The following is a 16,888-nucleotide window of genomic DNA, read 5'->3' on the forward strand; positions in this document are numbered from 1 at the left end:
ACCATGTCCCTAAGTGCCTCATCTACTCGTCTTTTAAATACCTCCAGGGATGGGGACTCCACCACTTCCCTGGGCAGCCTGTTCCAATGTTTAACCACTCTTTCAGTAAAGAATTTTTTCCTCATGTCCAAGGAACGTATACATGTTAATGTATAAACCGAGATGAACAGTACACTCAAGGAGTATGTCGCCATGGAAATAATAGGTGCAGGTTCTGTACAGTGAACACTGAGTCAGACTTTTATTAAAATGACCCTGAACAACCCCCTGAAGACACATACCTGAACAAACAGTGGTAAAATGATCAGAGAGGTAAGAGAGTACCAGGCATTGACTCTAGAAAAATATTTCAATAGAAGCAGAAAAACACCTTGGAATTGATCAGGACACAGGATGTACAGAGAACAACCCAAATTACACACCAGTTGTCTGTACTTTCCACTCCCAGAATGTGAAAGCTGTCTGGCAGTCACTGGGCCATTGGCCATGTCACCGGTGTACAGCCCGCACCGCTGCTGAGGTACGTTTCTTGTTTGCTTTTCAAGCCCAGGCTTGCTTCAGATCTGAAGGGGATATCTGTTCCTCTCTGCAGGGCAGGAGGCAGCTCAGCTGAAAAAATACCAGGCTGAAAGAGCAGCAAATGAAGTAGACCAATGACCGTAGTTTTACCACTAAGCAGAGAAGTTGTGTAGGGGAAGGGGATGAATGAAGTTCAAAGTTTGTACATTCCAGTTGAAAAGCTGAGGCTAATTGAGTAGAAGACAAATAAATGAAATCTGTGTTACACCAATTTAAAGCATAAAGGTGCAAAGCACTGATTCTACTTTGAAACAGAGCATGAAAAATTACAGAGTTCAGAAAGCACAGGAGTAAGTAATCCATGAACCGATGGTCAGGCTAGGCCATACATGAAAGCATACTTGGTCTCTCCTGTACAGTACCATGGGCCCTTTTTAAAAAAACAACCACGGGCATCCTTCTCTAACTGAAACAGACCTGTAAGTAAGTAGTACTCCGAAAATCAGGACTGAAGTGTCTGAAGCTGAGCATCCAAAATGTGAAGCATCTGTGATTCATTTAATTCTTCTGAAAATGTGTCATAGTCCATAAAATAATTGTACTTTTATATATTTGCTTGGTTGCTTTCAAGCTGTCTCCATGTTTAGTGGGATTTATACTGAAATAGTTATCTTTTTACCTGCTTTTTCAAGGAAAGATGAAGCAAATCTGTGTTCATTCCCGCCATGGCACAGCTGGAAATGGGATATTTAGAAAGCCAGCAACCCATACACTATCAATGCGAGAGTGTTGCTACAGTCTGCAGCTCTATACCACTGGCTTTCCTTCGCACTTTTTTTTCCTTCAGCATTTGGCAAGAAAGCTTATTTAAAAACCAGTCTATATCTTGATAATCTTCAGGCCATAGCAAATATCGACTCCTTTGTAAAAAGTTTCGAATCGGTTTGTGTTTCATCAGTTGATACTGAGAAAGCGACCCAACCACCACCATAATGAGGACATCTTTCAGATCAGAAAAGTACCTGCTCTGGGCAAAATTAAAGGCTTCCACACACCACCCATCTTTGAGAAACTGCCTGGTCACAATGCAAATTGTTTTCCTGCTGTTCCAGATGGCATCATGAATATTGTTGATATGTTCTTCCCCAGGCAAGAAATCTCTTTCCTCAAAGCACAAGGTAAATCTGTTTTTGTCAAAATATTGTGAATCCAGGCGCTTTAGCAAAGAATTCTGGACCCATTCAAAGTCATTTTTGCTGTAGCACAAATACGCATCATATCTGTATTCACTTTTATCTGCTACTTGTGGATGGCTGTCTATCATTTTTTTGGTGATAGTTTTATACCAGACAAAACAAATCCCCCGACAGCGAGTAAAAATGATGACTGCCATCAGAAACGTTAGAAGAGTGATGGAGGTGAAGAGGAATACTGAGAACCTGAGTGTCTGCTGGAGTTTGTCTTCATTGCAACCATCAAATATCAGAGACGACAGTGGTACCCCTGCAAATGCAGGTGGGTATACACAGTACCTGTCGGATTGTGAGCCAGCTAGGGTTACATTGGTTTCATTTAGCCACACTAGTAGGCTCTTTAAAGTACAATCACAGACATACTTATTATGTGTTATATCCAGAATACTCAAAGTCATAAAGACTTCAGGCTCAGGGGAAAAAAGCTGGTTTCCAGATAAATTTAGGTTTGTTAGGCTCTGTGGAAAAAGCCCAGGAGAAAGATGAGACAATAGGTTGGAAGCTAGATTAAGTCTTTTCAGAGATGTTAGACCTCTAAAAATCTCCTGTGGAAGAGCACTAAGGTAGTTGTTATTGAGATGTAGAACCTGAAGTTTGGACAGTGCCCTGAACACATCCAAACATAAATCTCTCTCCCACACAAGCTGTAACATATTTTCACCTAGATCCATATAGATTAACTGATTGTTTTCTGTAACATTATCACTTTTCACACAGTAAGAGAAGCGATTCTGTTTTAAGAAGATATACTGCACATCTGGAACTTGGAAAAGAATATACAGGTCACCCAGATTTGCCAACCAATTTCTTTCTAATTCAAGGTGTGTTGCTGCTATTGCTGTACCAACTACAGACATTAGCTTATTGTCACCTAAAAAGGCAGAGGTCAGATGTGGAAAGGAAGGGAGTTTTTTAATGGCGTTGTCTCGGAGATCAATTATTTTCAGGCTTACTAAGTTACTGAATGATTTTTCACCAATCATCCCGATATGATTTTGCTGTAAATCAATATACATTACACTACGTAGACCTTCAAAAGTATAATCGTACAACTCACCTAAAAGATTACTTGAGAGATTGAGAGTTTTTAGGTTTCCCAAGCCAAAAAATGCTTGCCTTTGGATTTGATTTATCTTGTTTTTGAAAAGGTTCAGCAATTCCAGATTACCAAGGCTTTGAAAGATTAAAGAATTGAGAGAGAAAATGTAACCATTTGAAATGTCAAGCAAATGAAGATCACTGCTTGCTAGTCCTGCAAATGTATCATTATCTGGATTTTTCAAGTTATTAAAGCCAAATCCCAAACCCATTGTATGAGAGCTAAGTATTAAAGAACCGATTTGAGTCCCTTTAATGGCTGTACAGAAATATTGGACTTCCTTTGTGCTCCAGCCGTTGTCACTAAGGTCTAGTGAGTTAAACATCATATTTCTGAAAGGATTTGGGCATTTGGCCCAAGCCATTTCATCTGTCTTGTACAAATTATTAGAACTGAGGCTAAAAAATAAAAAGTGTTTTCCTCGGAAGCTGGTAAGATTGCTTTCACACAGGTTGGTTATCTTGTTGAATTTCAGGTTCACAGTTTTCAAGACTGTTAGATTATAAAATAAGGGATGAGGTTGAAGTTTTGTGATTTGGTTCCCTGAAAGATCCAATTCTTCTAACGAGCTCAAATCTTGAAAGTAACGTTCCTCCAGGATGGAATCTCCAAGGTAGTTCTGAAACAGATGGAGTACGGTCAGACTCAGCAAGCCCACAAAAGCATCAAGATCCAGTTGAAGAATCTTATTGAATCCTAAGTCTAAGACACGAAGGTTTGGCAGGTTCCTGAAAGCTCCTTTTCCTATGGTAACAGGATAGACATATTGTATTCCGATTTCCAACAGCAACAAGTGCTCCAGCAGTGGAAACGAAGTTGCAGTCACTTGTCTGATATAGTTGAAAGTTAGCAAAAGCTTCACTGTATCCTTCGGCACAAGTGGAATATCTGTGAGGTTGCAGAAATAATATAGGGAGACTTGGGCTTCTGAATAACAGCTTCTAAATGCACGTATATCACTAGCTAGTGATATTCCAAAGACAAGTACTAGCTGTTGATGTAACATCATGAATCTATGTGAAAAAAAGTGAAATAGCAAGCATTAATTCTGTAGTTGGCTATCTGCGCAGTAAGTTGTAGAGCACGTTTTTAACAGTTGTAGAACAAAAGACTGATGTCACACTAAAAATTACTAGTGATTTGGGATTTATCCTTTCTCTGAAGTCTAACAGGTGTCCTCTGATAGGCTGGCTGGTCAGAAGATGGGTCCCAAAGAGATGCGAGCACCTCCTACGACCTGGAGAGTAATCCTCCTTTATGTAACTTAAGGGCAGCACAAAAACCCCACTAGGTAAGTGTGAAAATCTTGGCCTAGCTATTTAATTTGCGTCATGGAACCGATAATGCTGGTGTATTAGCTTAATTCCTTAATCAGTTATCCAAACAGGTTTAAACAGTTTGGATTACCAAAGTAAAGTGCAGGCATCCAGTCACCTAAACAGAGCAGGCCAACGCTGCTCTTTCCCTGAGCGCTCTCCTTACGAGGGCAATCACGCTATTTGGAATTCAGATTGCTGTCACACAGAAGTGCCTAACAGCCATGAATTTTTAAAAGGGGAACCTCTTTTGGGGCTCCTCGAGCCTCAGATTAACCCTGCAATGTGAAATTGTTCTTGAAAGGGTTGTAAAATAGTTTTGAAAGTATAGGCAGGAACAAGGCTAACAGTGAAGGAAAAGAAAAAAACGCAGTAGCCTGAAACTGTGCTGCAAGATTTCACGTTTTATGAAAAACTGCATTTCCTGAACTGTAAATTCCTAAGTTATACAAAAAGGTGCATAACATAATTTATGCAGCTCACTGATGAATCCATTTATTAATTTATTCCCACTCTGGATTTTCCTTGCATTATGCCATCTGTCTGCCTGTCTCTCTCTTTATCTGAGACAAAAACCTCTTCAAAGCAAGGAAGGTCTTTTTTATTGAGCACGGTAAAGAACAGAGCAAATTATTAGCCTTAAAGTGGTTGTTTGTGTACTGTAGTTTAAAAAAACCTTCTAACTAAGATTGCAACCATCTGCCTCTGGTTTTAAAAAAGCATTTATTGAAATGAAATGACAACCCAATGGAAGAATTTTTGTGACCTCCAGCACAATCTGCTTAAAAACTGGTAAGTGTAAATCCTTGTGGAACCAAACCCCCAATGGCCATCTAATGGCTGCAAAGTAAATCTACTTCAGAGAGGAAAAAAGTTGGGCTTTGAGCCAGTAATCAAAAAGAGGTAAACCCTGCTAATTATTATGATGATTTGAGCACACTGCTTCTTTAAAGCGCAAGTACAAAATTCTATGCAGAATATTGCACTTGAACTAAAATCATCCTATGCTTGTTGCCATCATACAAAGTGATTTCTGGGAAATGAAAAAGTGTGTCAGTAGAAACCACTATGATATTCCCATTGCAAATACCAAGTGAAAGAGCTAGCCATTTTTTACCAACTATCTGCTAAATAGGAAGTACAAGGATTTTATAGTACCATCGAATCTCATAACTGACACAATCTCACTGTACCTAACGTTTTTGGTGATGTTCTCAAAGTCATCTGATTATACTAAAACCTTAACTGTCACTACGAGGGTGAGTCTGCAAATTTCCACCCTAGAGGCTCAAACATCAAGTGGGAGACACACATACCTTGCAACTTGAAATACCAATCTTGTCATTTTTTAAGACAATTTCATGGTTTTGGGACAAGATCTGATTCTTGAAAGTAAAAGAGATTACCAATATAGGGGAGAGTGCTGAATTCTGAAGTCCTGGCATTCAAATTTCATTCACATTTTGTCTCACTAAGGAATTTAGGATGTGCTGCAAAGAAAAGCAAATTGCAGGCAGTGGGTATCAAAATTCTGTTAAGAGATTTTAACTGCATCTATGGGGAATAATTCCTAGTACTAGAAAATAATTGTGTTTTCTACCCTCTTTTTTTGACCTAGCATGCACTATTAAAAGGGGACATTATAAACAGTAAACTATATGATGTTTGTCTTTGTGACTACAAAATGTTGTAGGTTATTAAAAAAGACATAACTAAACATACAGCAGGTCATTCAAGATCTTGTTTACTTTTACTTTTCTCTTTGCTTGAACCATGAAAACAAAACACCAAGTTTCCCTTTTATTATTTGTTAACTATTACAATGGTTCTTCTTGATGCCATAATATCAGATGTTTAGCACGAATAGTTTTACATTACATTTATCTTTCAGATGTTTACGTTTCCATTCCTTGTATTTGCCCAAAAGCTATGGCTGATTTTTAAAGCTTGGGCAAAATCACAGCATCACCAAAAGCAGTTACAATTAGAAAGTACTTTGGAAGTCAAAATTTAATAGACGTGTATGAACTTACCACAAGAAAAAGCTCAAAATGTTTAGAGTGGAAGAATTAGAAAACGTTGTTGTTTTTAAATTTAAAAATGTAGTTTTATTTTTATTATTAGAAAATAAGAAAATGGTGAAATATTTCTAGCCACCTTTGCTTTTACACTTACCTGCTTTTCCACGTTCTTGTAAGTAAAAGAAGTCTCTAACAATCTAATGGTTGTTACGCTCCACCTCCACTCTGGTTTGGTGACAAGGGAGATTTCATTTGTAAACTCTTTGCTCCCTCAGTTTTCTCTGCATAAGATACTACCTTTCCCCCCGAATCTTGGCCCTCCATGAGCAGGAGGAGGACGCTGGCAGTAAGTAATGCCTCTTACTGCTCTCATGAGGACAGCAAAGCTTTTTAATTTAACAGAATCTCTCCGTTGTAGCATTTTATACAACCCTTCATCATTGTACATTAGCACCTAAAACCTTTTGGGAAGAATATTCTTCCCACAAAATGACGATCATCCCATCCAGTTACGTGCCTGTGCATGGACATGGAGATGAAGGGATGTGCAAATGCTTCATTCGTTATTGAAAACTGGAGCAATGAAATTTAGAGAACCAGAGACCAGCATGTGAGATTTTGTTTCCTTCTACTGCGTTGATGTCAGAAGGGGTAAGTGGTAAAGGGAAGGGGAAAAATAAGAGGGGGAGGAAAAATGCAGCAAATGCTTTTGGGATGGAAAGTCCTAAGCAGGGTATGTTTCTGAGCAACGGAAAGAACTTTTACAATGCAGGGTGGATATTCTACCTAGATCTAAAGGCAGCAAGCGAGTGCATACAGAATGCAAATACTCTTAGCTCTGGTCTCAGCCTCCTCAGGATGTGTGCGTCTGGATCAGGGAAGGCCGATGCAGATGCTTTGAGCCATCTGGAACTGACCTACGCTATGGTAGTATCTTTTTTTAAAGCTCAGTTTTGTTAACTTGGTTTTAAATCACCTAGAAAACTTCACTAGCACAGCAAAAAAGGAAGGGAACTGACAGTACCTGAGAGTGGATGTTTTAGTAGTGCCTGTCCATCTCAGCACAGCCACGTACACCTGAGGACATCCACAGAGGCTGCCAGTAAGCAGGGCCTGAAGTATAGCTGAAGAGGAGAACTAAGACTGTGTCCTTTTCGATGTACACAAGCCAGGAAAGAAGTTAGAGTAACAACTCTCCCATAGAGAGTTAGAAAGCACTTGCCATTCCCCTTTCCACACCCCCAACAAAAATGCACTGGAGTCCACATAAAGAACGGGTGACATACCCTACTTTTGTCGTTGCTGATGGATGAGAGTATTTGCTTGCTTTTTAAAAGAGTGATCTGAAAGGAAAATTTTGGTCTCAGAAGATAGTTCTCTTTTCTCCCCTCTATACCCAAAAACATAAGGCACTGAAGAGACAAAGACCATCTTAATTGTCCCTTATTATTTTTTTTTCTATAGTGAGATGGGTTTGTGTATAAAATTACACTGATTTAACTTAAAATTTGATATCCATACTGCTTTCATCATCAGTGTACAACTTTTCTTGTGAATGTTTTGAAAATATATTTAAGCCAACTTCTATATGTATATGTCCAGAGTCCAGCTAACTGAACAGAGACTGCTTTGTATTCATCTAACCTAAACTACACTCAGTTTGCAGCAGTGTTTATGAATAAGTTTCTAGACAGACCGGTGCCACACTTCTGCTTTCTGGCAAATTCTCCGGTTTCAAATCTAATCAGCAATAGATGTTTCTGTGTAGAAAATCGTATAATTTCAAATGTTTTGCTTCTGATTGTTAGATACTAATATAAATACATTCTTGCCAACTTCTGTCCCTCTCTTACGTTCACCAGAGTAGCTGTCCTGCCTGATAGGGATGGACACCTTTACAGTTGTGATATAATGAATTGGGGGTCCTGCCCATATACGGCTTCTGAATTCTGCTTGAAGTAGTTATGCTCTTAGTATGAAATTGTTCTGGCGTACTGTGCCTCTACACGGCATCCAACATTACTGACAAAGGTTGCAGGATGTCTTTCCCAGACCAGAAACAACAGTCAGTTGTTAAATCCTTTTGGGACAAGGGATTAATGAATTCCTAGAAGAGTTAGTTAACCACAGATCTTTCTGCCAGAAGCTGGCAAAGTGCAGCACTCACAAACAGTATCAATAAAGAAATCAGCTGCAGGTACAAAGCACATGGGCATGAAAGAGCCACTGGGAAAGGGAAGCAATGAACAGGCGGAGTTTGGGTAAGAGAGGACTTTTTTGCTTCGTTTCAGGTTAAGCCTGACTCAGTATAGATAATCTCGGCTAGGAAGACTCTGAGATTTCAAAGGGCTCTTGATTCAGTCCATAAATTCTGGAACAAGAATCGCAACAAAGTCAGAGAAATCCTTTCTTTCTTCTCTCCTCCTTCCTTTTTCAAACCCAGTTTACTTTTGAGAACAAATGTTAGGAAAATGTTCATGTCCTGATAGTATTAAATTTTAAATACCTGATCTTTGTACATCTGTAGCTGATCTTTGACCATGTTGCATATAAGGTGCTTGCAACAACTCCAGGAAAGGGGTTATGGTAGATACAACGGTCTATTACCACTCAGCCATGCTGACAGGACAAAGCTGAGCTGTAAGATACAACGAAACACACATACAGCTTGTTGGCAGTTAGGGCTGAAATGGTCTCTCACAGTTTAACAGTGTGGGATGGCTGAGCCAACCCAGAATTGCTGCAGGAGCCTATACGAGACTCTACTCCTGACCTGAGACTTGACATGTGTCGTGGTTTAACCCCAGCTGGTAACTAAGCCCCACACAGCCGATTGCTCACTCCCCACCCCTGGTGGGACGGGGGAGAGAATCGGAAGGGTAAAAGTGAGAGAACTCTTGGGTTGAGATAAAGACAGTTTAACAGGCAAAGCAAAAGCCCCGCACCCAAGCAAAGCAAAACAAGGAATTCATTCACTCCTTCCCATGGGCAGGCAGGTGTTCAGCCATCTCCAGGAAAGCAGGGCTCCATTACGTGTGACAGTTACTTGGGAAGACAAACGCCATCACTCCGAACGTCCCCCCTTCCTTCTTCTTCCCCCAGCTTTATATGCTGAGCATGACGTCATATGGTGTGGGATATCCCTTTGGTCAGTTGGGGTCAGCTGTCCTGGCTGTGTCCCCTCCCAACTTCTTGTGCACCCCCAGCCTGCTCGCTGGTGGGGTGGGGTGAGAAGCAGAAAAGGCCTTGACTCTGTGTCAGCACTGCTCAGCAACAACAAAAACATCCCTGTGTGATCAACACTGTTTCCAGCACAAATCCAAAACACAGCCCCATACTAGCTACTGTGAAGAAAATTAACTCTACCCCAGCCAGAACCAGCACAATATGTCAATGAATGATCTCAGTTCCCATCTCCATCTTCTTTTCTTCAGTCCCTTTCTCTTTTCACTATACTCCAGCTTAGGCGTGGACCAAGTACACCAGCATGTAAAGGGGGTTTAACTCCTACATTAGTATGAGCTACTGCATCTGTCCTCTTTCCATGTTGCTATTTCGTCTGGTTGTAAAGGTAAGACTTAAGTTATCTGCCTGGGGAATTTTGGATGTTAGCTGCCCAGTCAGAAAAGTAACCCCCGATCAAAGTCTCAGAATGAAGACTAGAAAGCACGCACAAACCTAACACCAGCCCACGCACAATTATGTGCCCTATCCCTGGTACATGGCTAGTGCAGCTCCTATCTTATTTGGATTGCATTGACCCTTCTGTGGAAACACCCAAACAGAATGAAGCAGCCTTGAAATAAAACAAAAAAAAAAAAAGAGGAGAATAACAAGCAAACCCCACTGCAAACGGTGGAAACTTGTCTCTGTTTATATGTCATGGGGCTGAGTCTTCCTCTAAAGTATTTAGAACAGTTGGGCTGGTTACCTATGACTTTCAAGTTTTCTGACAAAGAATGGGTCAAAGCTGTTGAGGCTAGAGGCTGTAACTTTGGAAACTGGTACCTCAAAGTGGAAGAAGATGCTAAAAGAAGAACTGAGAAGTTAACTATAGTTCTCCAATTCTGCAAAACAAGGGGAATACTGATTGGATGCAAAATTATGCCAGAGGCATGTACTGACAAGGGAAAGTAGAGGACAGTTGCTAATTCTGTACTCAACACTGGGCTCTAAAGATGAAGTCTGGTTATGGATTTTAGCTAAACTAGTGTTTTGGATTAAACAACTAAAATCAAGGAAGCAGTGTTCTATTCCAAAAGAATTCAAGGAGTTTATCTTCCAACCCCTGCTCAGCAAAAAATCCTCACAGCTCTTGCATTCTTGTTTGCACAGCCAAGCTTCTGCAGGAGAGAGATAAGGTACTGTTACCTAATGTACTTGGGTGCTTATAGCCTTGTAGTTAAAGCAGTTTCCTTGAGTAAGAACCAGACCGAAGCTTCTCAGACTGAGGAAGACTAGGTACTCAGGTCTTCCACTTCCTTTAATGGTCTAACTGGGTCATAACTTGGGTCATCCCAAGTAACTAGCGGTAGGACGAGAGGAAATGGCCTCAAGTTGCGCCAGGGGAGGTTTAGATTGGATGTAAGGAAAAATTTCTTTACTGAAAGAGTGGTTAAACATTGGAAGAGGCTGCCCAGGGAAGTGGTTGAGTCACCATCCCTGGAGGTATTTAAAAGACGTGTAGATGAGGCGCTTAGGGACATGGTTTAGTGGGCATGGTGGTGTTGGGTTGACGGTTGGACTCGATGATCTTAGAGGTCTTTTCCAACCTCAATGATTCTATAATATCAGAGACCTCTCCTTTCCTCGGCTAAAGTTTGAAAGAAAATGTCCGTGGCTAGTATACCCTGCACTAGACCCAAAGTTGCAGCTCTGCTAGAAGTGCTCCATGCAGGCTCCCCCGAGGAGGCCTGCTTGGGGCTGTGTTCTTCGTACTGATCTCCACAACATCTGCAATCGCTGTGCGAGGCTCCTCACCCTGGGGTGCTCCTGTGCAATGGCTTACGTGCAGTGGGAGCAGCAGCAGAAATGGTGGTGCCATGTGGGTTTATGACTGAAGGAAGGGCCTTTTCGATCAGATTTTGGGGACTTGGCTGCCTAAAATCTACTGAAATTCACCTGAATAGACAAATGTGTCTCAATCTCTTTTTCAATTCTTGGGTCCCTTCCTGCCATCCAAGTGAAAGAGTCTCCCTGTGCAGTTTTCCCTATATATTTACATGTCACAATTCTGTAGGGAATTGAGAGTCATTCCTACTTCTTGGAGAAAGTGCAAACAAGTAAAACAGCCATGTCTAATACCCTAATATCATTAGTCTTTTCTTCACTCATGGCAACAATTATAAGCATATTTCCCAGAGGCTGGTGATACACACTGACTGCAAAGGACTATTTGTACTTGGCACTTGGTAAAATTTCTCAGAAAAAAAACCCCAAAGACCTTCAAAGAGCACCCTTTTTCTTTTAATCTAACAGAAAGCCTACTGACAGGGAGTTTGTTTGTAATATTTATCTAGGCCATAGAAAAGATCTTGAAAGATATATCACAAACAGTAAGCCTTTGTTCTTAGACTGGCCAGATAAAGGCCAACTGCTATCGTGAAAATTTGTATTGCTGCTGTTACCCGATTAGATCAAATTTACTTACTGAAACAAAAATAAAGCTCCAAGCTTTTGCCCAGGCTCTAAGTCTCATCATAACACATGCATTTGTGCTCATAAAAAGCTGTGCAGTGTAAACACACTTTTCTTCATGGGGCCCCTCTAGCCAATTACAATCTAAAAAAGAAACAATATTTCATTCATCAGATGATTAATGAATGTGCCCCTTCCCACCCCCTCAGCCTCTCCCTTAAGTTGCTAGGATGCTTAACTCAAATACAGCATTTTCCAACTTAAAATCAGGAAGCATGTTATAAGGCAAGTGAGTACTGTGACAGTTCCTGTCATTGATGGGGAAAACCTAAGACAATAAGGCATTTAATGACCTGACAGAGCAGAAGGACCATAAAAAACAGCCACTGGTTTGGGTAATTGGAAGCTACCTATGGGATGTAATGATCTAGTTCCTGTTCATCATCTATATGTATTTGTTTGTATTTATTTGTTTTGATATCCCCTCAGATTATATGACAAGATACGGACACACAAAGTGTGATTCCTCTATTCTTATTATAACAGTTCTTTAAAAGAAAGCAGTCTCCAGAAGGATGGGAAAATAAACTTGAAAGTACAGACTAAAATATGCTCTGGGCTATTTCTCTGGGGGACAGGAGTAAACTGGATAGGCACAGGGAAGGTGCTTTAGCCCCAGACTCCAGCCCCTAGGCCCAGCCCAGTTGTTTTCAGCCGCTAGCACTGTTTTGAGTGTCTGCCTCCTGAGCAGAGCCAGCCTGCTCTTTTCCCTGCCCAGCTGGGCTGGTTGTTCCAGTGAAGCGCCCCAGCACTGGTCACTGGCCCATCTGCCAGCCCCAGGCAGCCCAGGCTCCTCTGCCCCTGTGTCTGACAGGGGGTGATGAAGGGAGAGAGACACTCAGCTAGGCTTGAGAAGAGGATAAACAAGGCTTCTTATGCTCTTCCAGGTCCTAAGGAAGTGAACTTCTCGAGGCTTCAGTGAGGACAGTGAAGATTCCCGGTTTGTTGTGGTTTTTTTTTCCAACTCAGTGCTACAGTTGTTTCCCAGCAGAGACGCTGTTCAAAGTTGCACAAACCACCCGTGAGCAGTCACAGTCACCCCTCAGGTATTCTTGCCTCACACCCTGAATCCATGTTGACTTTCTTTTTCTTTAAAAACTGTCCTGTGGTAACTCCCTGGTCTAGACTAGAAGCCACTCCAGAGAAGTAGCACTTCCCTCCTGTTAGTTTCCCTTCCCTCTTTGCTATCATTTTCGAATGCGTATTTCACAAAGTGGATTTAGTCCAGGGACAAAATGTCCTTTTTTGTGCTCGCAGGATAATTAGAAGTAGCCAGGATTAAAACTTTCACCTGGAAAAGATCAAAGTGGTAACAGGAAAGGACTCTCAAGAATGACAGCCGAGTTTTTAACTTACTGGAGGCCAGCTTTCACAGGTGGGACAGAAATTCTTGAGGAAGCAGCAGTTAAGTGGAGAAGCAGCATTCAGATTGTAACTCTTAGGGTCACAAGCAGAGGTCTGTACAGCCTTACCTTCAAAGCCAACCTTTTTATAAAGCTCATAAGCACTGTCATGCCTGTGAAATAGTGGTCAGGCATAAAACAGCAGTAATGGTTCAGTAGCTGAAGTCAGCAAAGATGACTAAATGGCTAGCCAGAGGGGAAATGGCATCATTGCCACACCTGCACTCCTGGGACTCAATCTGGGCATGTTATTTATTAAGGAACTATTAAAAAAGTATGGAGACAGGTGCCTAAACATGTGGAGCCAAACGGAACAACTGATAAGAGAGAGCTGTTTGCTTTTGCAAGTATGGTTTTTGCACATACATTTTAAAAAAGCAATCATACGATAACAAGCTGCAAATGTCCAGTGACAAGAGGACCATAAATACAGTACAAAAGAGAGACAGATGGCCAATCTGCCCAACATTTAAGCAAAGTTAGAAACCTGCTCCACTCTTTCCTGGAATGGAGATGTTGAAAGGATACCTTCTGAATTTCTTTCAAATAGGCTTTAGATCAGAATAAATTTGAGTTAGCTCTTACCGGTGGAGGAGGAAAATGTGAAAATTACACTCACAAGTATAGCTGACATAACTTTGTACTGTAGAACCTGTTGTGCAAAGGAGACCTAACAAGCGAAGAAGGTAGGAAAGTAGCTAGTAGCCTTTCTGAAACGGTTCCTGTGTGAGGCTGTTGGTGAGTTAGCTATTTCATTGACTCACAGTATGGTAGTAGAGTCCTCGGGCTCACCTGCATATATATCCCAGGTCAAGTGCTTATCTGCTGATTATCCTTATACAAGATGGTCCCAGCCCAACGAAGAAGAATAGCCGTCACACAGGCTAACCTGGATGAAAGGCATTTAGAGTGGAAGCAGGAGACCGAATTATACACTCTATGCAGTGAATGTAGAAAGATACGCACCTGATTTCTGAATCCATAAAAGACCTGCGGTCTGCCACCTAGGGACTGCCAAAACAGAAATCCCCATGCAGGTTATATTTTAAATTCTGCCCCTACCCCGCTCTTTCTGGAGAGAAAGCTAGCAATGTCTTCATTTAGCACATTAATCTATCATGTAAAACAGCTACACTCAATTCTGTTGTGTGCACAATGCAATACCAAACCCTTTTATCTCACAAATACCCATTAACTGTGGAAGCATTGGCTATTTTGGACTGGAGGCACTCTCCTCCTCTTCTGTTACAGCTCTTCCAACTGAGTGAATAATGTTCAAGATTCACCGAAGACATGTTTCAGCCTAATGAGGGGTTGGGGGATGTTTTGTATGGGGGCCAAGGGAGGGGAGGGAGGCGATCTGCTCTGGGCAGTTTCCATATTCTGATTATGCACACATTCAACCCAGAATCCATCCTTAGAGAACCGCTTGGAGGCCCTTCTTGCCCTCCCCTCTAGTTCCTGCCTTTTACCATCTCAATCAACTTCTAGAAGTTCTTGCACAATGACACAGCTTCAAAAGGAAGCTGAAGAGTGCCAAAAAGAGCCTGTCGCCAGTTAGGAGAAGGACATATGTCCCATTTGCCCTCACGCAGACGATGGAATTGAATGAACTCTCCCAAGACCTGAGTGCATGCTCCTAGCCATAAGCCACTGAATTAAAGGTGTATAGTAACAGCTCACTGCTCCATTTTAAACCAAAGCAGCAGCCACTGCTGTGTTTTGGGCTGGGTCTGAGCTAGAACCATGCCTATGTCAAAACACCCGTGCAACATAGCTAGATTAGATGCTGACTAATCAGCCCTGTCAGACTCAGGCATCGCTGGGTATCTGCAAAAGCAAAATGTTTTGTGCTCGAATACTGAAGTGAGGGGTGGGGAACCACGCTGCCATCCAGCAAGCTGGACTCTTCCAAGATCAGGTGCAGGTGAGGCTGTACCTCATCAAGTCCTACCTCGGATGCCTTTGTGCCTTTTAGGAACTTTATACCCCACGTATCTATTTTTTCCCATGAAGTGAGTGTAACAATCCTTGCCTGCCTTGGGGGGAGAGGGGGGGAATAAAAGAATGCTAAATAACATACTGCTTTGAAAAATGCGAAGTGCAACCCAGGTGCCCAAAAATTCTCCTAGGGGTGGATAACACGCCTTATTTCTTAACGGCTCAAAGAGGAAAGGCAGAAGGTGGAAAGGGAAGGAGAAGCGTGACTCTTGGATAACGGTGGGCTGCGAAGGACCTGGGTAAGGCTACCGCACCGTCCCCGCCTGCTGCCCTGGCCCCCGCCCTCAGCCCGGTGTCCCGGCGACGCCCCGCGGACACGCCGCCGCGGAGCCCCCCGAACCGGAGGCCGGCAGCCGCCTCACGCCGCCCCGCCGCCCGCGCTCACCTCCGCCGGCCCGGCCCGCGCCGCCACTGCCTCGGCCCGGCCCGGCCAGCCGGGCTGAGGCCACCCCGCCCCCGGGGCGGAGAGGCGCGGCTGTTAACGAAAGCCCGGAGGGCGACGGGCCTGCCCCAACGGCCGCGGGGACAGGGCCGCCCCTGCCGGGGGCCGCGCAGCGGGGACGGGCGTACCCGAAACGGTAGCACCGCGGTGCGCGGGTAGCGCACCCCCCTGCTTGTCACCCTGCTCGCTTCTCCCCCCCCCCCCCCCCCCGGCTGGGGTGATTTACGCCGGCCGAAGTGAGAAAGCGTTTTCAAAAACCTGGCCTGTATGAAATGGTTGAGGCGTTGAGCGGTGTCCCGCAGGCTGCCGGCCCCGGGCAGCAGCGGGGGGCTCTCTGCTTCCCGGTGGCAGGAGCTGCCTCAAAGAGAGCGGCTTTCACAGCGGCTGGAAACACGAATTGTGCCTCAGCTACTTAACTCGTGCAACGCAGCGGTAAACGAAGGCCGGCACAACACACGGGTGGGGGCGCAGGGGTAAAGAATAGAGGAAAATGGTGATTATGTGGATATGGAATGGAAAAAATATCCAAAAGAAGGAAGGCAGAGACAGCAATGAAGAAACACCGGCAGGTAAATTCCCCAGCAGGGTGGAAATCCTCCCCAGCTTTCTAAGACCAGGCACTAGATGCCGAGAAGGGGTTGGGCAAGGGGAAACCAGGCTGAGGGGTGCAGGAGCCAGCTTTTACGGGCTTTGCTTAATGTAAGCATTTTAATTTGTAGAAGATGATCACACCGCCTCATCTCAGTCTAGCAATGTAAAAAATTGTGTTTGCTGGTTGCTTGGTGCTTGAGCTGTTTCTTCTGGTCTTTTGCAGGTGGAAAGAGCCGGCTCATCTCTGTCTCTTACCTCCAGTACGGCTGACCCTCTGATGCGTCCTTAATCTGACCCAAGCTAACTGTGAGCGGCTGATCCTCTGCTCACATTCTTATCCTATTTCTAATGGTCATTATATTCCATTTTCTACATTACCTTATACTAAGTAGAACACTTAGGCTTACTGAAGAAGTTAAGATTGAATGATAGATCTGTAGCTGAAGTGATTTATTTTCTTGCCACTGCAATTCTTAAAGAGGAATCCAGGAATGAAAAAGGGAAGTAAAAGAGAGGACAGGGTAATTTTTATTTTTAAAAATTATA

At 42.9% G+C, this 16,888-nt stretch overlaps 1 protein-coding gene across 1 annotated transcript in view; it reads right to left on the reverse strand.

Moving 5' to 3' along the window:
- Positions 1-218: 218 nt before the first annotated feature.
- Positions 219-16,888, reverse strand: part of TLR5 (toll like receptor 5) — a 31,523-nt gene continuing 14,853 nt past the window's right edge. Inside the window, exon 4 of the mRNA XM_076334633.1 lies at positions 219-3,884. Within this exon, the coding sequence (XP_076190748.1) occupies positions 1,295-3,884 (2,590 nt within the window). The 3' untranslated portion in view covers positions 219-1,294. The remainder of the gene's footprint in view (positions 3,885-16,888) is intronic.

Source organism: Aptenodytes patagonicus, chromosome 3 (genome assembly GCF_965638725.1).
Source record: "Aptenodytes patagonicus chromosome 3, bAptPat1.pri.cur, whole genome shotgun sequence".
In the NCBI taxonomy this organism is placed as follows: domain Eukaryota; kingdom Metazoa; phylum Chordata; class Aves; order Sphenisciformes; family Spheniscidae; genus Aptenodytes; species Aptenodytes patagonicus.